Here is a 17962-nt window from a genome sequence, read left to right on the forward strand (position 1 = left end):
TGATTTAAACAAAGTCTCAGAATGGACACAGATATTTTAAAGATATCAAGGAAACTGCCTTTCAATTCACGCAGAATCTAAAATCCTTCTTGTTCTAACAGAAAGCCAAAGGCAGAGTAGCATTGCATGACCAAACAATCAACCCCCAGGTTTTTCTATGATTCACAAACTGTCACTTTGTCTCTTACAAAAGCAGGATCAGTCATTCCTGAGAAACTTGTTTAATCCAGTTTTTAGTTTAAAATAAGATTCTACAACCTCAGCAGGCAACCTTGTTGTCAGAAAGCTTCTCCTAGTAGGTAACTTTGTTTTCTGCCTATCTTAACTACTTTCATGTACCTTCTGACTAACAGCATAGCTTGTCTTTCCGCCATCTGCGCTTTGCTAGACTAACTCACCCCATCTGAAATTCTGCATTGCATAAAATGTCCCTAAAGAAAATTCTTCAAATTATATTTCACATTAAAAAAATATTAGGCCTGCATTATTGGATGTGTAAATACAGACACAGGTTTTGCACACTGTAAGCCCAGTGGCTTTGGTTCAGCAACCTGCTCCCCAGTGCTCACGCTGACTTCAGCCTACTACAGAATTTATACTTATGCAGCACATGAGAAAGAAATGTCTGCAGTAGATTCTGATTTCTGGACAGCTTCACAAAGCTTCACCAGCTTAATTCTGAACACTTCCCTAGGACTTTATGTTTTCAAAACTGAAGAAAGCATCATTTTGAGTGAAGAAACCACATTGCAAAGCAAGCATTTTAAAACTGAGGCTGCTCGTTTCAGGCTGCCTGTTTCCAGATGATAGAAAAGCTTCAGCAGTACAATTTTTCTTCCTGCCCATTGCCAGTCCTCAACATGCAAGAGAAATGCATGGGCTGCAGTGGGGTTTCTCCGTCACTTCCCAGAAATGCTGTCATCATAGAATCAGCTGGGTTGGAAAAGACCTTTAAGATCATCAAGTCCAGCCACTACCCCAGCACTGCCAAGGCCACCACTAAACCATGTCATGAGGGCCTCATCTACATGGGTTTTGAACACTTCCAGGGACGATTCCACCACTGCCATGGGCAACCATGAGGCTGCATGTCCAGCACCACTTACACGAACAAAAAAGGACAAATTATAATTTGGTAAACCCAAACTTCCTCCCAAAATTCCCATCATAAAGACTGCAGTAAAGCCCACAGCAGAAGAGTTGACCATTGCAGATGTTCCCCAAAGCCTGCCTCTACTCCTGGGATATCTCCAGGATCATGAAAAAAAAAAGTGGTCAGGGAAGAACTTAGTCTCAGAAACACACATTAAACTATCCTTGGGGTAGGGAAGTGCTTCATGTCTAGACTCTTTGTCTCTCAAAACTGGGACACATCAGGACTTTGAAGTCTTAAGTAATCCTCCCAGCAGACACCCTCAATCCCAGGGAACTGTGCGCTAGCAACAAGGTAAATAAATTTCCCTACTCCTACATAAGTGACTTTGTGTTTAATTTTATTCCCATTAAATAGCTCCCTTTGCTGAGAACAACAGCAGTAGAAATTTATATATACCTGAAAAATGCAGCAAGTTAAACAGTGAGTCAGGCTGGCAGCAGTACAGTCAGAAGACAGAAAGACCAACTTCCCTTCTGACACTCCTTTCCCAACTTCCCTAGCTCCATATTAAAATCAAAATACCTAAGTCATAGGAAGAAGGAAACAGCCGTGCTGTTATAGACTTTAGCTATCACAATACTATCAAATGCAGTAGTTGAGGAAGTTACAGGGCTCTTCTGTAAAAAAGGGAATATACTGCCATCAGAAAAGAAGCTCCTGTAGCCTTTTCTACTGTTTGAATTTGTTATTTAGCTCTAGCTAGTAGAAACAGCAGAACATATCTATGTTTTTACCATAATCGTTTTGTTGTTATTAATGAGCAAAACCTAATTGCTCATTTCCCACTCTACTTCTTTAGTACCTTTAATATCATAGTGTTTAACATAATGATGACAAAAAGAAGCATTTACTGTAAGTTGTCCTGGTCCTTCTGAGACTACAGTCTAAAAACTAGTTAAGACGAAACACCAAAAGACACACACAGGGAATTACCCTCAAATGGCAAAAGGGACTAAATTGCTTAGAAACATAAAGTCAATACATTAGCAGTCAGTAATGACACTGGTACAGGTGTGTTTGTCAGCTCACATCACTCATGAAGAATTTGTTACAATTCCCTGTATTTCTGAATTCATGTTGAGCAATGACTTACCATAAAGCAGTCTATGAATGTATGATATAGCAAATCATGACTTATACCTTGACTGCATGACTTTCTATAAAGCATGAGATAAAACACTAACTTTGTGAACACCACAGAAACCATGATTCTTTGCAGAAACTACGAAAAAAAAGAACATTCGGCTTAAGTAAAAATGTGGTGTTTTCCTATTGCTTTGTTCCACTTACGCAACTATCGCATACCAAACTGCAGATCATTTTAAAAGCCAGCAAGACAAATAAAACTCTTCTTACAGAATATGCTGTTAGCAGCCATTTGCTACTGCAACTTAATTCTGTCTGCAGTACAGCCACATGTTAACAGAACCACAAAAATATAAGTACACATACATACCGTACACGTTCTGTCTGGACAGAAAAGAAGTCGTATGAACCCTGCAATTTTACTTCCACACTTCACAAAACAAATAGCCACAAGGGTGAAAGGAAGGGTGAGAGGGAGAGCAAGCAGGAAAGTATCTGGATTTCTGTTGTGTTGACACCCATGACATTAGCTCAGAAAAACAAAGTAAAAGCACATTTCTTACCTTCACCTACCATAGAAACACCTATTGACATGCCCATAAACTTGCTTTTGGTCCATGCATGAGCGTTCACACACATTTTCTTCTCTTTGCACTCACAGTAAAAGCAAGATACTGGTGGATGGTGGGACACTTGTTCAGCTACAAACCTCAGCTTGTAGCACGTGGACTGGTCCTGGCCAAACTCCTTGGTTGGTTCCTTAGAAACCGTGGAGGCACCGTTAGTTCTTAATGCTTTCACTTTATCTTTAGGCACATCCCAGGAGCAATGAAACGTTTCACCAATTATAGGGTTATAGGGCTTCTTGGCAACAGCTCCCTTTCGGCCTTCATGAAAAGCTGTTAGATAATACTCCACAAAGCTGATAATTCTTTCCTCAGGAGTGGCTCCAGCTGCAATTGACAAAAACAGGTCTGGATGGGCCATGAAATTTGCATACATCTCCAGCAGGGATCTTTTCTCCAAAATAAATGTTGGAAGCACTACCTGTATGCAAAGCAGACAAAGGCAGATATGATTTCCCCATGATCATACTACCACAGGGGAAGAGTGGGGGGAGAACAGTTAAGACAGCTGCAATTGTGGCCCTGTCAAGTTTTGGGAGAGTGTATTTTTCCTCCCCTGTACCAGCAATTTCATTTTCTTTGCAGTGTAAATAAAGAATGAAGAAAAAACAAGCCTTGAGAGCCATGCAGGCTGCTTTTTATTTCATTAGGATTCTCAACAGCAGCTCACACAACAGGGATGGGCTGTTCTGCTCACATGGAAATCTGCCTCTTCCTCTCCTTTCAGTTAACAAACCAACCATTGTTCTCCCTGTTTATAGGACATAAAAATCATACTCGATGTAAATCCATTTACAGCAAACATCAACAAACCCAACCTATCATAATCCTCCAAAAAGGGAGGGCACACCCTCTGAAACCACTGGGCAACAAGTGTTTTATATAAACATACATATCACCAACCTGTAAGCGGTGGAGCGTACATCTGTGCCCTTTCTGTCAAACATCTAGGCTCTCAGTTTCACTCTCAGGCCTTTGACCACCCACTGCATACGTATTAGGTCCTTTCCAGCTTCTAACAAACCAAGCCAACTAGATCCAACCAAAACCAAGTCTCAGGTGTGTTTCCAAGCATAATACAATGCCAAGGACCCTTCCCAAGAGGCTAGAGGCAAGCAAACTCTCCCCGTTTGACTCCCTCCACTGTACATTGTCACTGTATGTGTGATGCCCTCTCCCACTTCTCTGGTTAAATCCCTTGCCACCCAGTCACCCCAGGCACATGGCACATCCCCTCAGTTATACTATACCATACTAGTGTGATGGGTCCCAGCATGCCTTCACCTTATTTCAGACAAGCTGAGACAAACAAGAACTGCAGAAGCCATTACATTAACGTCCTGGGACTGGAGAGGCTCGAGGGGGAGGAGGGGACAGAAAAAATCTGTGACTGAGCACTAGGCAGTCTCCAGTGATTTGGATGCAGCCTCAAGTAGCTCACCTGGCAACGCAAATGCTGCCAAAGTCATCCACTCAGGAGTAACAGAGTTTTCAGTAAGACATCCTGGAGCGCACGGCAAGGCAGACAAGGGCCAGGGGACCGAAAATAGTTTCTTTCCTTCTCCCCCATCCTCCACACCTTGTGCAGGACTGTCCCTGGGGAGCTCAGGGGTTGCTTCTGCATGACCAACAAGGACCTTGTGGCACAAACCTATCTGTCGAGAATCAAAGTGGCTCAACACTGCCAGATGCAGACCAACAGCTGTCCTCTATTAAAGCAATTCTGCTTTCCTCTTTAATTCTTCATTGCACTTATTTTCTCCCCTCAAAGATCAGGTTATCAAAAGGGCAACAGAGAGCCAAACAGAAAAGACCTCCATCACTTCTGTCTAGAAATACTGCTAGTGACTATCATGAGCTCACTGCAGAGACATGAAAGGACAGAAAAATTAATTTGAATAAACAGCACTCCACATCTTGTCATGTCCAAGTGACTCTCTCTAAAAAGTGACCCAATTACACAAATGGAGGAGAAAATTACAGACCATAGCTATGATGGTGTTAACGTTATGCTTCAACATTAAGCCTGCTGTGGTTTCATCCTGTTGACTTCATCATATAGTCTGCATTGCTACTCGCTCAAGTACCAGCTGTGTGCTTTGCTGCCTACATACTTAACACAGCCAACACCAACACAGCCACAAAATGAGATGTTACGAATCACTGGACTCTTAACATTCAGTTTCAAGAATCAATTTAAAATCCAAATAAAGCTTGAACTCCAGCTCTAATGATCTTGCTTTAAAAGCCCTACTAAAATGGAAACTACACCCTTAATTGCAGCAGGAAAGGAAGGATCCACTGCAAAGGGCAGAATAATTGAGTTGTTTCCACAAAAGAAGGCAGAACTGTACGTGAAAAAGAATTGAGTTGTAAAGTTTGCACAACTCCAGTATTATAAAATGTTTCTTGAAAATGTTGCCCTTTACTAAATAATCTCATACCCTCAAAGTCTCAAAATGCAATACCAGCATGCACTAACATTAAAACCCCCACACCAGTTAGGGTGGGTTTTTTATTGGCCCTATCTTGATTTCTGCAGAAACAAGCAAAACAGAAATAAACAAATTTGGAAGCGTAACCACATTCTTCTTGCCAGCACTGGACTGTCATGCACTTGTGCTGGTACTCAGCTCCCAAGGGAATGAGTTTTTCAGCTCTTCTGCATCCTAACAGAATGCACTGTTCAGAAAAATACACTTTGAGCCTATGTTCTTTATATTGGTTTTGGTCTGGATTACTAGTAGGATTTTATTTTTTTATTGCATAAGAAGTCAAAACTGCTTAATTTTTTCCCGAGAAAAAGCCACCATGACAACCAAGTGGACAAAAGAGTCCCTCCAGAATAAATATCAAGTTACTGAAGTCTGAAGCAAAAAAATATCCTGACTGCATTCTAAAATGTTAGAATAATCTGTTCTCTCTCAGGCTTCAGGTGAAAAGGAAGCAGTTTAACAGTTTCCATTTTCACTGAGGTTGAAAAAAGAATACTGGTTCAAAGCTTGATCATAATCTCCTACATTTTAATTCACCTGTACTTAATTAAATCTGAATGCAACTGAGAAAAGTAAGAGCTGTTCTTAAGAACAGAGATATTCACCCCTGCTACTATTTACTGTGAGGCAAAACATGAGTGTCAACAGCATTATCTGACCAAGGTACCCCATGTGAGATGTCATTCTTTTAGAGGTACAAAAGCTTTTCTACTGTCATCTGAGTCACTGTAGAAATAAATTTCATGCCACTTATATTTTAAAATTACAATGCAAAAGTATATTGAGAGACAAATTACAAACAACATCACCAACATCATACTACAATGTTAATTTACAACAGGTTGGTATTCTGCAATATTACTGGCAGTCCTTTTACACAGAATGGCAGCCCTTTATTTTTAACACACATCAACTGCGTAGGGAAAATGAGGGAATGCAGGGGAGTGATCACCCATCTGTAAAACTGTTAGAATTAATTGCAATCCGTTAGATGCCATTGCCAACAAATTCATGGCTCTGTCAGTAGGTTTTGGCACTATTTTTCATTTTTCAAAAGTCCAAAGAAAAAACAATTTAGAAACTTATTTTTTCCCCAGCAATTCCGATTTTAAATGCGGTTTAAAGTCCTAGCCCAGTCTGACATACCGTTTTTGTATTATGTCCTGCTGCTGTGAACTGTTCCCCCACCCAACTCTCTTCAGCTACTGAAGTCTATTTGGCCACCACAAAGTTCAGCCTGTTCTAGCAAATCCCCATGCAGATTTAATACTTCATTGCAAGTGTTTTCCTTCACAGTAGATTTTTACCATTTAACTCCTCATTAAAAGTCACAGCAGCATGACACGTCTCAGAAATGAAGCACCTCTGCAACATTAATGTGACTATCATCACTGTGGGAAATTGATGTCAGCAGGCAAGGCCAAAACTAGCATATGCAATCACTCTGCAGGAAAAGGAAAGAATGCTGCTTCATCTGATATGGTATATGAAAGTAATGATCATGCATCCAGAACTCAAAGCCACCAAGGGCTCAGAAAAGCTGTTTGTTCATGCACGTGTCACGTTACAATCCATAGCTCACAAAATGAACCAAAGAAACAACCTTAGGAAGGCAGCACAGGAAAATGGAAACATGTAAAACATCCTCTGATATTAGCAACTTCTTCTGCGCCACGGCCACTTCCAGTAGAGGATGACCAGCATCAAGGCTATCTGAAATCTGACTTGCAGAGGAATCATGAATGATGAGAAGAGAGACAGCCAACAAACCAAACTGTAGTGTCACACGTCTGTAGCCCCAAGGGCTTCATGTCAGTAAGAAAAAAAGTGAATGAAAAAAAGCAGCCAGCTGTCTTATAATTCATGTTTTGTTTAATCCTCAAAATGGTCAGAAAAGTGATGTGCACATGTGGCATGTCTAATTAATACTCATCATATGTGTATTTGTGCATCACACAGAGTAGGGATGGATCTGACTCTGCCATATGCCTGTTCCTCTTTTCAGACTGTGGGTACTACATACACACATTCATGCATGCCAGTATTCTGCCGTACTACAGATCTGATAATATTCATCACTATCCTGAAAAACTGTGCTCTTAGAACACTATGTAAGAAAGAGGTAATCATACATATTGACATTCCTATTTTTCTTGTGTCTACACTTATTTACAGGAATTTCTCTTATTTACATTAACTGTGTGTCATTGGGATATTGCCTCCTCTGCCATGACAAAAAGATGACACAAGGAAGAAAAATCTTGTTCATTACCAAAGACAAAATGCTTTGAAGACAAAAGAACAACAGGTAACGAATCTTGATCTAGTTTAAACATTATGGACTCCTGCAACCTTAGTAAACCAACACAGAAAAGAGGAAGCGCTATGAAAAATGAGGAATATAAGAAAAACAAAACCAAAAATTAACTGTACATAACCCCACACATACTAAGGAGTGAGAGGTATAAACTATTCACAATGATGAAACTTCTGTTCTATTTAGAACAAAATATTAATTTCTGTGCAGCTATTCAATAGCTATACATAGCAACAGATCACGGGATTGCTCAGTCTTAAAAATGTATTTAAATACCGTCAATTGTTCCAGAGGAAGGAGAAAAGACTATACTGAGAAAGCCTTATTTAGTAAGAAAGTGATGGTAAAAATAGATTCTGATTAATATGTAAGATCAAAAGGAAAGCAGATGAACTCCTCAGAAAAGCAAAATGCCCATGAGAAGAATCTCCTGCAAAGCTACCACATGCACAAGGGAAATTCCCTGGAGATTCCAGATTTTTTTTATTTGTGGAAGGTGCATCAGAAGGAGCTCCTCTTATCTGTGGGAAAAGGATTACAGGGGGCTTATTGGGGAGGGGTGGGAGGGGAAGGGAAGGGGGTTATGTAGAAAACTTGTGTGGAAGGAAAGGGAATTCTGTATCTCCACAAAACTCCATTTGATTACTTATTAAGCCCCATGGGAAGGTATCACTGGAATATAGGACTATTCAGAAAGAGGAATTCCTGCTTCCAGAACCTCTACCTCATTTCCAAAACTCTAAGGACTTATGGGCAATTTCTCAGACACCATAATTTCTTTGATCACATCAGTATAGAGAAGTTCTTAACAATGCTGGTTCCAGGATCAGATGGATGCACAGAAGGTTAAACTGGTGAGTGGTTTAACACAGACAAAAACAGTGATACATTGAAGACTATGATTTCTTCACCATCATGTGGGTTTTTAAGCTGCCAAATAATTAAATAGAATCCTGTCCACAAAACAGTAACTTGAGCAGGCACCTCCATCTATACCATTGCATTATTGTCCCTCAAACACTCAATGCACCTGGACTTATTATACATGTGAGATACTTACAAGACATACAGTTGCTATGAAAGACTTACAATAAAATTAAGGAAGAGGTTCAGGGTTTTTTCATTCTTTTTTTTCTTTCTCTTCCCCCAGCCCTATAAAATCTGATGTAGTCACTTCCTGTGAAACCCTGCAGGAGACAGCCCTCTATACCTGCTTGGAACCAAACCTTTATAAAGAGCCAGACTTCCTTGTCCACAGGGGCAAAACATGGTCGCAGGAATCACGCAAGTGCACGCATACACAAAAACAGAAGGATGAGAGGAAGAAGAAATAATGAACAACTGTAAGAGAGAAGTGGTGTCCATACCCTGGTAAGGTCCATGCCAAGTTTGAGTTGGGAGATGAGATGAAGAATCACACTACGTTGATCATCCATGACTCCTAAATCCTCCTCTTCATTATCTTCAGTATCTGTCATTTCATCTTCAACTACGATCAACTCAGAAGCTGAATGCTGAAATTAAGAGGAACATCACCATCTGGACAGAAAGATACAGTATGGTTTTCTTCCTATTATATATGTTTAAAAACAGAGCTGTCTCAAAGGAACCAAAGACAGCTTCTGTTAAACCAAGAAAAGGTGTAAATTCAAAAATAAAAAAATTCCAGTGATGGATTCATAGAGCTTTTTGATCCCATCCGCAAAATGTGAGTGGTTAGGTATCAGATGCTAATTTACATATTATCTTCTCATACTATATTGCAGTGATGCCAAACAAAAATCATAGCATTTTAAAGTAACAGGTCTTCTATTTATTAAACAGAAATACAGAGCTGTAAATGAGTCTTCAAGACATTGTTTCACAAACCTCTCTAGCCATTATTCATACCTAGTTGTTGCATGACCTGATATCACACTATTTTTTCCCACCTTTCTTCTACTCAACATCCAAGTTAGGTATCTAAGAAAGCTAAGACTATTCTTGAAGGAGATAAGAAGAATACTATAATTGGGGAAAAAAAAAACAACAAAACCAGAGATATTAGATTTTGGGGGTTAAAGCAATACTGTGAGTCTTTATGACATTTGTCATTTTTAACACTAGGCTGCTTCATTTGCACGATAACGCCAGTAACAACCCAGTTTTCAGACACAAGCTGCAGATCAGGACATCCTCCTTTACAAGGAACTTTACAGCAGAAAGCAATAACAATTTGTGATGTTTTATTTCATTTCTCCTCAGGGTTTACAATATATTATTAACAATAATCCAACAGGTGGCAGTTATTTTGCTCAATCCATTGAAACCACTCTGCAAGCCTTCCAGATATGTATTCAGGCAATCTGTTTGTACTATAAAAAAGTTGGGTTATATAACTGAAAAATTTACAGCCCAGCATTTTGTTACTGCCCCAGGATTCCATGCTGTAAACGAGACACCGCTACCTGCAGAAGTCAGCATTCCTTCATGTTAAACAGCACTTCTGCAGAACCAGCTATTTCATTACATGAAATGAGAAATTTTTCATCTCACTGCGAAAGTCTTTGCAACTGAAAAGTTTCACTCAAACCAGCTTATACTCAGAATTGGGTTTCAAAGAAATATTTCTGAATGATCACACCAGAGATCCCTCAGGTGAACAGCAGCTTGTGTAAGGAGAGTGTCTCTGAAATTTAGTGACTACAGATGACTCCAAGATTTCAATGAAGTGTCTCCTCTCTCTCTATTTTTTGTAATTAAATAAATGTTTAGGTAGCTATTCTTTTGAGAATAGCTATTTGGTAGAAGCAAAGAACATTTGAAAGACATATTACTTTATTTAGAAAGGAGAATATGTAGATTACATAAAACAAAATCTCATGAGTTGCTGTCACCTCAACAGTTTGGAGCTCTTCAAAAGGACAAAAACCACACTTTCTTCCTCCCATCCCTCAGAAAATAACAGGATAGAACAATAAGCCTTTTCCTCCCAAAATGCACAGTATTATTATCCAACAGGCACCTTACTGACCAATTCAATTAACATGAAACTTGACAACCTCATACAAAATTATCAGCCAGGGAAACATAAAGCACCGAAGCCTGGCTCAACTGTACAGCCTACGATTCATTTGGGGGGAGTGTGGAAAAAGCAGTAGCAGAACTTACAGTAGATGCTTCCACAGGAGGCTTCCCTTTGATCCAGCTTGACCTCATTGAGAGCACTGAGCTGGTGGATAAGCACTGCTGCTTCTGTTACTGCCATGAACCGAGCTCGATGCAAACAGGCTCCGGCAGGAATTAACAGTGCTAGGAAAAAAGCCAGGGAACCTCCCCTCCTCATTCCCACCTCCTTTTTTTTTTTGGCTATCGAGTTGGAGAGTGTGCACCAGATGTCAATCTGCTCCTTGCTTTTCCAGTTGCATGGCACTGAGATCAGTGAGCTTCACTGCACACAGCTCCAACTGGGAAATGATGCTGCTGTTTCTCAAAGGTTACCCTGGTGGATCCAGGAGGGGAGCAGGAGGGAGGGGGCACATGAGTGAGAGAGAGGTAGGATGCTTTCAGGTGAACATGTAATAGCTGCTAACCTCAGTTGTTCACAGCATCAGTTTGCAGCCTAAATCATACATTAAGAATTTTCTTTCTCTCCCCATGACAACACATTCAATCAGGGACAGAAATCCTTCTTTCTTTCCTGCTGTATAAGCTTTTCTCATGCCTTTCAAGAGTTACTAACAAAACAGCAACTCTCATCGCTGCTCTACAAAACATGCAGCAGGGACAAGCAACCCTATAAACCATTTATGTGCTCAGGAAAGTAAAGTTTGCATTTTTTTCAATGGAAGTGATATGGTTTAGTGATGGCCCTGGCAGTCCTGGGGTAACAGTTGGACCTGATGACATTAAAGGTCTTTTCCAACCTGGTTCATTCGATGATTCTATGAAAGACTTTCTGCTCATCAGGGAGGATGAGTACAATAACATTAGGAGAGTGTTTAATGACCATCTGCAATAAGGACCATAATTTTAATTAACTATAACCTATTTTAAGAACATGTGCAAGGGCACCAAAATTCCACAATTTTACTACTAGAGCCAGCGACATACAAGTGACCTTCAGTGCATGTAGAATGATATCAACTATCTGCATCTTTTCACATTTGCAGAAACTAAGAACTTCAGTAGAGGTTTACAATTTATGTCACAGGAACTGAACAGCAGCCATCTTCAGTAAACCATATCCTTTCTGTACTTCCCTCTCTCATTGGCTGTTCTAAGGAATTACTGAACTGCTTTTTAAAGCAGAGAAAATAGACATTTTCAACTAACAGACACTTCCTTTAAAAAAACCCAACCAGGTAAAGTACAACAACAGGAGTGTGGACAAACAGCCCTAAAAGACAAAGCTGCTGTATTAAAAAAAAAAAATCATAAAGGCCCAATCAGGTTTTTAATTCTTTTTTCCTTTTTTCCTCCACAGAAATAGCATGCAGTTTAATAGTTACCAGTGCGTAAGCATTCAGTAGAATGCAAAAGATTATGTGGAATGATTATCCTTTAATGGCAGCTTTTCTGAATCATCAGACACAGGCGTACTCTCCACCTCCCCCCAGCATAATTGCAAAGCTGAACTAGGAAAGCAGTGATTTGCTCCATTCCTGTGTGGTCAGAGCATAATGGAGCTAAAGCTATTGAGCTGTGTGCAGCTCAGCTTTGGAATGAACAGCACAGCTAGGCTGGGGTGCTAACCCTGAGAATCAAATACTGAACCAAGTACAATTAAGCACCAAAAAGAGGCTTATACTTAAAATAATTTTAATCAAAATGAGTTTCCAACACTGGGCTGAAGCACCAGCATTTTTCATAAAAATCTGACTGGAAAACCACATGAAGGGATTCACTTCAAAGTTTAAAACACTGAAGAGATGAAAACACATACTAGCAGAGATCTATTTTAAACAGGTCACTTCATTAGAACTGGGACTGATAAATTTAGAGAGGTCATCTGCTGGGATATGAAACAGATGTTCTAGTCAGCAGCCTTCATCAGAAAACATGCTGATTCTGTTTTAACAGATGAAACCTGTAAGGGAAAGAAAACAGTTTCTGAATGGAATAGTCTGCATTTAAAAGAACTGTCTTCAGGAAAAGATGCTTTGACAAGCCTGGGACAGAACCAAGAGTTAGAAGCTATGTTCCTGTAAAAGGATAGCTTTCTATGATGGCATGGAGTACGGATCGATAAGGGGAGAGCAGTGGATGGTATTTGCCTTGACTTCAGCAAGGCTTCATCCACCTTCCAAGGGACTGAGGTGAGGCTGATCAAACTACAGTTCCCCAAATGCTCCTTGCCCTTCTTGAGCATAGGAGAGACATCTGCCTTCTTCTAGCCTTTGTGAACCTCTCCCAAACATTATGACTCAAGACAATATCAAGACAATAGATGGTGGCCCTGCAATAACACTGGCCTCTTAGGTGCATCCCATCAGGCCCCATGGAGTTACATATGGGCAGCTTTAGCGCTGCCTAACCTGTTTCTCCTCCACCAAAGCCTTCCTCCAGACTTCCCTTCTAATCTCAAAAGCCTGGGATTCCTGAAGGAGGCAAGAGAAACACCAGAGCAAAGAAGGCACTTTCTCCACTACAATAATAAGCAGAAACCATATTTATATTGACAGGGGCACACTGAGAACTTGAATAGGCCTCACAAAGCAATTCTTCATATAATTACACCAAAAATATTCTAAGAATTTTCATTAAGGCATTACAAAGGTTTTATGCAGTATGAAAAGAACTGTAGCCAGGAGCAAGAGGATGAATCTTAGGAACTTAAAAAAATCCAGATAAAAAGACATCATTTAATAATATTCCAAGAGAAGTAGTCCACAAGTGTTTCTAGATTAAAATAAAAAAAAAACAAAACAAAACAAAACCTGAGATACTAAAAAAGTAACACTGTATGAAGCATTTCTGCATTGAGAGAAAGATAAAATAAATTACTTGCAGAGCTTGTTCAGAAGCAACGTTAAACAGAATTAGCATTTTAAGACTAGGCAAGGATTGCCATACTTTCTATAGTCATGTAATTACAATTAGTTCTACCAGTGCACATAAAAGTCAAAGGCCTCATTTTGATTTTCAGATTCCCTTCATTAATGATATAGATTTGCAAGCATCATTTACAGTTGCACTTGTGTTATTTGAGAGCTTGCAAACAGGTTTCCTGTGGGTGTAAGATCAAATGTAATTCTGTAAGGTCAGACAGCTTTAGCACATTTACACAATTGTGACAAATTGGCTCCAGAAACTTTTCGCCAGCCTCAGCACCAAAGTTAAGAGTTCTCTTTGTAAAGTAGACACAGTAAGAATACCCCAAAAGTAGTAATATATAATGAGCTGTCAGCTTCTTATACAACTTGTCACTCTATCAGAATCAACAAAACTGCAGGAACTTGTGTCACTTGCCTTCTCCCTGGCAGCAATGTCATGCATGACAGAAAAACACGCAAGCCTTCAGCACCCATCCCTCATCAGCAGTGATGTAACTCTCAAATGTAGCTTGTCCATTAAGTTGTACTTATTAAATTATTTTATATACAGACTAGCATATTAGCATGCTATTGTGGTTGCTTGTCCCTGGCTGGATGCCAGTTGTCCACCAAAGGCAATCCCCTGCTCAGCTGGACAGGAGAGAGAAAATATAATGGAAGGCTGGTGGGCTGAGCTAAGGACAAGGAGATCACTTGCCCAGTACTCTCATGGGCAAAACAGACTCAACCTGGGGAAATTTAATTTATTACCAATCGACTCAGGGTAGGATACTCAGAAATGAAATCAACTTTTAAAAACACCTTCCCCCCATCCCTCCCTTCTTGGGCTTAATATCACTCATGATTTCTCTACCTTTCCCCCCCCCAGCAGCACAGGGGGATGAGGAATCAGGGTTGTGGTCAGTTCATCACATCGTCCCTGCTCCTTCCTCCTGTCTTCCCCTTGTCCAGGTGTCAGGTCCCTCCCACATGTAACAGCCCACAAAGCTCTCCAGCTTGGGTCCCTTCCATGGGATGCAGTCCTCCAGGAACAGACTGCTCCAGTGTGGGTCCCCCGTGTGGTTACAAGTCCTGCAGCAAACCTGCTCCAGTGTAGGCTCCTCTCTCCATGGGGCCATGGGTCCTGCCAGGAGCCTGCTCCAGCACAGGCTTCTCATGGGATCACAGCCTCCTTCAGGCAACCCCCTGGTCCGGTGTGGGGTAGTCCATGGGCTGAAGATGGAGATCTGCTCCACTGTAGACCTCCATGAGCTGCAGGGGAACAGTCTGCCTCACCATGGGCTGCACCACGGGCTGCAGCAGCATCTCTGCTCCAGTGCCTGGAGCATCTCCTCCCCTCCTTCTGCACTGACACTGGTGTCTGCAGGGCTGTTTCTCTCACATATCCTCAACTCTTCTCCTCCAGCTGCTATTGTGCAGCATTGTCTCCCCCCTTCTTAAATAAATTAAGAGGTACTACCACCATCACTGACAGGCTCAGACTTGGCCAGCAGCTGATCCATCTTGGAGCTGGCTGCCATCTGGGCTTGGAGTGTGAGAGAGAGGGCCAAAGTCTTTATGTAATCCTGGATACATCATTCATCACAGATAGGTCAAACTATAGAAGCCATTGGTAGAAAATGAAAAATTGTCTACAAAGTGTCCAGAAATTAATTTCTTACTAATTAGTTGTGTTTGGTAATTCAGGTCTCCAGAGAAAATAAAATTCTTCAAACTAGGATTATCAACGATTCAAATAACTCTTTTTGTGTGTGCGTGGATAATTTTATATATATATATAGTGGTTTGTTGTTTTGTTTGAGGTTTGGTTTTTTTTTTCATTGAATATGCTAAGCACACCACTGGATGTTCAGAAAATGTCTCTAGCTAGGGACAACAGCAAGGATCAAAGTGTGGCAATGTGAGCAGTCTGTCTATCACACATGATTAACTGGATGCACGTAACAGCAGCTACCTACTGAATCAAGCAATATCTAGCTCTCTTTAGGCAACCCTTCCTTCACTGTGAAGCAAGCAAAGTAAAAATGTATCTTGATACCAATACTTCATAAATATAGACAAGCTGACATACAGATGATGCAAGCAAAGACAATAATTACAAAACTTCTATCATAGGTGACAAATAGTTCTACGATCTTTTTCTTTCCCAAAAAAAAACAATCTGACAAGCATCTGGAGGCCAGCACATTATCCAGATATTCACCATTCTGAGAGCTTTACTAATGCTTTTTTGTTAATGTTCTGCAGAAGTATCTCTGGGAACAGAAGTCTTTTCACCCTTGAAGATAAAGGTCAAAAAGGTTCCTTTTCCTGCACTGCAGCTGTGTTTCACTCTGACCTGTGACCATACTTAGGGGTGAACATAATATAGTAGTGATGAGAATCAGGTAACATAAGAGATTTAAGAAGAAATAGGGTTGATTTCTTATCTTAAATGAGGAGGAAAAACATGTAACATGAAACAAAGGGCATCTACGTTTATGTTGCAGTACAGCCTGCATAAGCCTTCCGAAAAAATATTAGAAACTAACCATGAAAATGATTATGTTAAGTATAAAGAATCAATCAGTGACTTAACATCCTTTTAGAGGTCCTCATTTGGGTTACCCACAGCACTGTAATCCTGTAATGCACCAAATACTGTTTGTTGGACAACTTTCCCCCTACATGTTCATAACTTCTTCCTAAGACAATTCCTCTTGCAAATTTTGATTTTCATAAACCTAATGCAGTCAGTCCTGAAAAGCAGCTGAAATGCAGCTAATTCCCAAACACAGACTCAACAGGAAGAGACTAAGTACCAGCACCAGTCCAGACATCTTGCGAGTGTCTTTTATGAAATGAGAGCTACTGAAGCACAGCACTGTTTAACCTGAATCCTGAAACACAAGAAGACTTTGCAATATTGCATAAATACAAACAGAACTGGGAATAAGTATTTTTCATGACTGGTATCATCAGAAAGAAAGAGCAACATGATACTACAAGAAATGCTCATAGAAAAACCCTATGGACTTGTCGTAAATTGAAGCAAAAAACCTTGAAGGCTAGCATAAATCACAACAGTAAATGTTATGCTAACCTAAACCCACAAGAAATACAGTATCACATCATAAACAATTTTAACAAAACCTAATGCAATAAAGATACTAGTGAAGAATAATTTCCTGAAAGATACTCACAGTTTTGTTACATGCTTATTTATAACTTTTGGAGAGCTGAAGACAAAAGACTGCACTGAGCTGCAGGCTGGTAAGGAAGACTAACATGGAGGAAAGTACAGCATAAGGCTGTATTAAAAGGGATCATCTCTAGAATAAGATCCTTGCAGAGAAACCTGAAGAACTAGAAACAACTTGCCCCATGCTCCTGAAAAGAAGGGAAAGTCAAACACCTTTTGGTAAGGGACCCAGCAGGCAATTTTAGTTACCCATGTGATAGTACAGCACATTGATAAGGTAAGGAATCATACTCAAACAAACCTTTGCTCCCACAGAGAAACTGCAACAGTTTGTGCAGAAAGGCTGTCAGACCTCCACTGTTGGAGGTGTTCAAGACTTGACTGGACATGATCCTCAGCATGCTGACCTGAGCAGCTCTGCTTTGAGCAGAGTGTTGAGTTGTAGGACCTTCAAAGGTCCCTTCCAATTGGCATGGAGTACTCTGTGATTCCATAATGATTCTGCTTGCAAAGCCCCATAACTGAAAGGTTAGGAAGTCACAGAACTGGAATCATTCAGCCAGCTGTAATTCTCTTCTCTTTTATGTCACTTAGTATGCTACCTAAGCAAATTCATGGTAGAAACATGCTATGATGTTAGTCAATAACATACCATTCACATACACAAACAGGGCACAAAATGATGGACAACTACAAACTCAACCTTTACAATCATCTGGTCTTGCAATACTAACCTATATGTAAATCGAGTTCTTGCAGTGCTATTTCTTGCATGCAGCATCACATGCCAGCATATTTGTAAGAGGAAAGAAATGGTAAAGACAAGTAATTAAACACAAGTAATATTAACAATCTTTCCCCTTGTTATACCCCAATGCTTATTGAACCATTCTGACTCTTCCTGCCATTTCTTGACCCATCCACTATACACACTGTTACTGCTGCCACAAACACACACACATTCAATGTATATATGAAACTAGAAGACTGTTACCTTTTATATTGGTAAATTCTTGAGGCCAGTGGAATTTTCTGCTTGAAAAGCTTGTAAGATTTGTTTTGAGCC

At 40.2% G+C, this 17962-nt stretch overlaps 1 protein-coding gene across 1 annotated transcript in view; it reads right to left on the reverse strand.

Annotated features, from left to right (window-relative positions):
• OSBPL10 (oxysterol binding protein like 10) overlaps positions 1-17962 on the reverse strand; it is a 104411-nt gene that overhangs the window by 10285 nt on the left and 76164 nt on the right. The window contains exons 7-8 of the mRNA XM_061465025.1: positions 9048-9194; positions 2806-3289 (exon numbers count right to left, since the gene is read on the reverse strand). Coding sequence (XP_061321009.1) covers positions 2806-3289; positions 9048-9194 — 631 coding nt within the window. The remainder of the gene's footprint in view (positions 1-2805; positions 3290-9047; positions 9195-17962) is intronic.

The sequence above is a fragment of the Pezoporus flaviventris genome, unplaced genomic scaffold (genome assembly GCF_033815535.1).
Source record: "Pezoporus flaviventris isolate CSIRO_AGI_PZ_B2104156 unplaced genomic scaffold, CSIRO_AGI_Pfla_v1 ptg000037l, whole genome shotgun sequence".
In the NCBI taxonomy this organism is placed as follows: domain Eukaryota; kingdom Metazoa; phylum Chordata; class Aves; order Psittaciformes; family Psittacidae; genus Pezoporus; species Pezoporus flaviventris.